Here is a 5,743-nt window from a genome sequence, read left to right as displayed (position 1 = left end):
AAGTATGATATTTATGAAATATGATAACACATATTCACACAACCCAACCCATCTAAAATATGAACAACTCTAAAAGCTACTCTTGACATCAAAAAGTAGAAACCCCTTATATCAATTCTACTATTTTTTTTATTTTTTGACATACAAACTCTTAATGATTAAGTGTTAATGCAAGGGATGTTAAATAATAATATATTTATTTATTTATATCCTTTGTATCTTTATATACTCCGATTAGAATTAATATGAGAAACTCTATTCCTCTTCCTTTTGATGAGTTTTATCCTTTGTTTCATTATTTCATGGTTAACTAACATGTGTTGTTTTCATAAGAGGCATGAAGACTGAAATAAGACGAGATAAAACCATTAAGTAGGCAAACACTAGTTTCTTGATTACAAGTTGAAAATAGTCATTAATTAAGGTGCATGGTGCTGACATTGTGAAGGTGGTAGAACGTAGGAGGTGGGAAGTACAAGGTAAAAATACTAACGAAGGTGTCTTTGTTTTGAAATCTTCTTTGAGATAGTAACAAAGCAAAGAGAAGGTAAATAGATGGATGATCAAGATATGAAATACATGGGATTGGGGAGTTTGAAAGTGCGTTTGCCCAAACATTCTCCTTCAAGATCACTCCACTGGTCTCCAACATTTCCCCATATTCTGTACCCTTCTGCTTCTATCTCCTTACGAATTGCTGACTTGTATTTCACTGCACTTTGCCCTTTGTATTCACCACTCCTACACAAACCAAACTACAATCATATTAATATTTGGATGATCCAAGTTCACATCATCACCAATCCAAAAAGTTGTTTTGGTTAACTTTTGTTTCACTGATACTAATCAACCTTTGCACAATTGAGCCAAGTCACATATTTTATTAAAATTCTTCATTGACTAATGATTAAATATTAAGAGCAGTTTGAGCTAGACTTTTCCATTGACGAGGACAAGTCGACCAAAAGTGATGGTGAATCTCTTTTGTTCGTTTGGCCTGGACTGCCTTCTACAGCACACCAAGACGAAAAGTAAATGAAGAGGAAGCTTTCTTTATGGATTTTGCGTGCACGGACGTTGACCAGGACAATACGGAGAAAAATGTTTTAGCTGACCAAGTCTTTTGCCCTTTTTTTTCTTCATCAAATCCATTCACTTCAACCAAAAGCTACCATCATTTTCTCCTCTTTACTTTTAAACATTACAATACTAACTGTATCACTGATTAGATGTTGAACTGATATACCAAACATAGTTTTCTTACCTTTAAATCAACAACTACAATTAACTTTTCACTCTCCTTTTCTAATTATCAACCACTTTTAAGCACAGGGTCACTTAGACCAGGTATTTGACAGCTACACCCACATAACAGAGGGTTTGTATTGTTCAAAGATTAAAAGAAAACACGATATTAATGCGTTTTATTATATATATATATATATATATATATATATATAGAGAGAGAGAGAGAGAGAGAGGGAGGGAGAGAGCAATAACATAAATTCATCTGTTTTTTTAAGATAATAAAATTTATCAGTAAATAATCAAGTCCACCTTAAATCATAATGATTCTAGTAAATAACCTTAAATGAATTGGTGGGTAGACATTCCAGAAGCACTCGAACACAGATATTAATTTTAATGTGCTATTTTCTTTCCTAATGGCATGACATTACATGCACTTTGATATAATATATTTGGTGTCATCACATATGTATATATCATGGTCAAATTTTTTGTTCATTTAATAAAAACCACCTATGAAATTAATATTTTTCATTTATTGGCTTGGTGTCTGTGCTTAAGTGCTGGTTGCATGATGATGTGATATGATTGTGAAATTTAGTAATTATACGAATTATGCAGATGGGATTAATTATGTGGAAGGTGGCAATGGAAGAGTTTGGATATATATGAAAAGAATCCTATGCCAGTGGAAAAAATGGACTCAGAAATGCACCATCTCTGCACATTTTCCATGTCCTTTTTTCTTTCTCATTATTGAATGCAGTGTCATGTATCACTAGCTGTAAATAACAGAAAAGATGAAAGTTTCAATGCTAGGACAATGGACTTTGTCAACCACCACGCTAGACATGTGTTTGCAATCCTCGTCATCCTATCCTTAAATTAACTGTCTATTTGTGCTGTAAATAAATAAAAAAACATGTTTTTTGCTTATTTTTTAAAACAAAATCACTCTATCATAAGATTTCTTGTTACGACTCAATATGCAGATTAGATACCTAACTCCTCCCGTTTTTCAGTTGCCGACCTGATGTGCATGCACCAAATATTTTGTATAACTAATTATCCTCAGACTTCGCCGACCTAGTTGTTCGGTGAGTCTATAAATAGACATTTTCCTTAATTAAAAGTACAAAAAAGAGTTAAGGTTGGAAATTAATAAAGACTAAACATAGGTAGTTAAAATGATAGATATAATTAGTATTATTAAGTGTATCTAAGTTAATAAAACTGGAAACAGCATGCATGTGGTGGGGTACTATTGGAGGAAGAAAGTTTGACCAAAGAACATGTTTTTGGGAAAGGAAGAGAGGAGTGTTTCTAGGAAGTTACGCAGAGGTCAACAAATAATTGGAATCCTCGTCACGCCATCAATTACGCCATCTCTTTTATCCTCTCTCTGTCTTCACCCATTTAATATAATTGGAAAACTATGTTTTCTATCGTAAGTTTAATAAAAAAAAGGATCATACGAGTGAGACATTTATCAGTTAATAGATTACACACACATGCATCATGTCATCATGTCTATCCATAAACAAGTACATGAAATAAATTGTAACCAACGTGCTATGTCAGTGTTTTGACTGTGTTTCCATAAATTTGTTAGAAGAAGCGTGTGAAATTGTTTCATAGATTATGCTCTTCTTGCAAGTATATGACAGTGAAATACATGTGAACATGACGATTGATGAAAGAATACCTCAGAATGAGACGCTGATAGCCAACAAAGCCTTGATTGTGCAAGTTGTGAGTGGTGATTGCAGAGAGAGTTGCTTGGTCTCTTCCGGTTAGCAAGAAGAGTTTGAAGCCTCTCTCTTTCAAGGCGTTAAACAATAATCTGACAGCAGGATTTGCAGGGCACATTTCCTTCATAATCCATGCCTTGAATGTGGAAGACTCAAAAGGGTCGCAGCTGCAGGTTTTATTCATCATTATGAGTCCACCATTAATGATTAGTTAGTGGTGTAAATGGAAGAACAAAAGACAGTGAGTTACGTACCCAAATCGCTTGGTTTTGTAGTAAGAAACATTGGAGATGCAAGTGTCATCAACATCAAGAATCCAAGCGTCCATGCCGTCAGGGGAAAGAGGAATCTGAGAGGCATAGAGGAGGATGTGTTCCACGGCGAGGCTTAGGTCACGCTCGTACTGTCCTGCACACATGTAGTTCTGAAGGTGGTGGTAGCACTGAGGTGGCACCGTTCGCCATCGACGCACATTGTTTGCTTCCACCGCCACCCTCCAACTCAGACCAAACCTCTCATTCGCCTCCCTCTCTGACTTCTCCGCACTCTTCTGCTGAGGAGGACCACCCTTTTGGCTCTCCACCACTTTGGTTAACAAGGCCAGCAAGTACGTTAGTCCTGCAACTACTGCTTGCAGAATTCTTATCTTCCACATCATCTTTGTCAACTCGTTAATGGTGGATGAGTTGGTTAGAAAGTGTTTGAAGGTCTGGTTTGGTTGGCATGTGGAGAGAATAGGAGTGAGGAAGAAGAAGAAGAAGAAGAGGCATGGGTTTTGTGGGATGAGACAGTCACTTTTAATCACAAATTTGCTGGGTCCCTCATCGAAAGTTCATGGAAATGAGAACGAAAACCTCTTTCTGCTTCCCTTCTCTCTTTCCACAACAAGAATAATTTGTTTTTACCTTTATCCCTATATTCTGATGCTCTTTCATCACACCTTCTCATTTTCTCAGTAGGTGTGGTTAGAATGAAAATGTCTGTGAATTATTTTTGCATTCTTAAAAGTTTCAAATTAACAACACAAACTTTAAATAAACATTTCTTTTTGTACCATTAGGGGAATGTCAAAGATACAAATATATATATTAAGATAGTTTGAATATTAATAAAGAAAATTAGGGTATCACGTGCAATGTCATCTTTTAGTTTTTGTCACCCTATCACGACTTATATATATAATACATCTTTAATATGGATTTCATGTATTTAATTATAATATTACTTTAGAACTTTTGTTAGGAAAATTAATTAGGACTCAATGAATACGGTTAAAGAGTTTAATTTTTTTTATTAAATAGTTTTAAAGAAAATTTGATTGCGCCTTGTCCCTGCCGACTAAATTTTATTATATTATTATGAATTGTGTTTTATTCATCGCGTGAGTGTTTTTCATATGAAATTACGTGTAATTCTAAAACATCAAAGAAAACTTTTTTCACGTTAAATATGATGATTCTTTCGCATTTGTTCCTTTAAACAGAAAATAAATATCTTACTCTATAATTGTTGTCGTCTTTTATCTCAATTTTTAATATTATAGTTTATATTCTACATGCATTTTTAATCATCATTCATTTTTTTCCAATTAGTAGAATGTCTGAGAAAAGTTTTTCTTATCTTCATCGAAAATTATCATTGCTCTACTTTTCTCATTGCCAAAACTAGACTTTATAGTTTTCTTACATATATTATTAATTACTTATAAACTTGTATAATATAATTTAACTAACAATGAATGATATTTACTTTATGATTATGTAATTAATCAATACTAATTAATGTACGGAATACACTATTATCTTCTATGTCGTACAAAATACAAAATTAACTTGTAATTAATATATTTCAATAAAATTTCATTTGTTTACGACAAGTTTATAACATTTAAACATACCGTAATTGATTATGTAAACGTTTTTTGGCATTGGACTTGGTCAAGATGCACTATTAGTAGTCACACATAGATTATTTAAAACAAAACAATAAAAAAAATTCCATAAGGAAATAAACATTTTACATTACAAATGCTACAAACAAATATATATGATATAAGTTTTGGTCGGAGAAGGAAGACAGAAAAGAAAAGAATTAAGCGAGAGAAACGTGCTTCGTATTGATTTTGGTTAGGAAGAAAAAAAGGTAGAACACGACATATTTTTTAATTACTTTTATTTTCAAGTAATTTTTTATGTAACATAAAAATATTAAAACTAAAACATAAGTTTTAGTAAAAATTATTAGTATTATTAAATGTTACATGTAATTTATTTATTAATTAATATTTTCTTTCACGTTTATTATAGTAAATAATGAAAACCTTGTTTTATTATTTTGTGTAATAATTATCTCTAAATCATATTAATCATACGCTTTGTTCAAAAGTTCAATTAGATGATATCAACATCTGATTGAAGGGAATAGAAAATTGTATACTAGAGGCAATCTAATAGTGTTAAGACTAATTAGACCGTATGTCTAGTGCATTTTGTTGTAACGGTCTTAATGATTTTTCTTTAACAATTTTTTGTTTGTTTTGACTTTTAGGTTCTATATATGGAGGTCATTGTGTATATAAACATTATATTGCATCTTGTGAAGTTTTTTGTGCCTTAAACCTTTTAGTGTTAATAAAAGTATTTTCTTTCAATCTTATTGTTGTGTTTCTTGTTTTATTATTGTTCTAAACCCAACAATTGTCGTTGTTTGTGGGAACAAAGAAAAGAAAATCCATAAGTTGAAGA

At 32.3% G+C, this 5,743-nt stretch overlaps 1 protein-coding gene across 1 annotated transcript; it reads right to left on the bottom strand.

Annotated features, from left to right (window-relative positions):
* Nucleotides 1-345: 345 nt before the first annotated feature.
* On the bottom strand, nucleotides 346-4,048 carry LOC137818352 (acid phosphatase 1-like). The gene is made up of 3 exons (XM_068621716.1): nucleotides 3,254-4,048; nucleotides 2,954-3,166; nucleotides 346-741 (listed from the first exon to the last, which is right to left on the bottom strand). Exons 1-3 carry the CDS (start codon nucleotides 3,655-3,657, stop codon nucleotides 564-566), a joined length of 795 nt encoding a protein of 264 aa, XP_068477817.1. The 5' UTR covers nucleotides 3,658-4,048; the 3' UTR covers nucleotides 346-563.
* Nucleotides 4,049-5,743: the final 1,695 nt, after the last annotated feature.

The sequence above is a fragment of the Phaseolus vulgaris genome, chromosome 10 (assembly GCF_000499845.2).
Source record: "Phaseolus vulgaris cultivar G19833 chromosome 10, P. vulgaris v2.0, whole genome shotgun sequence".
Classification (NCBI taxonomy): domain Eukaryota; kingdom Viridiplantae; phylum Streptophyta; class Magnoliopsida; order Fabales; family Fabaceae; genus Phaseolus; species Phaseolus vulgaris.
This window is presented reverse-complemented; position numbering and strand designations above follow the sequence as displayed.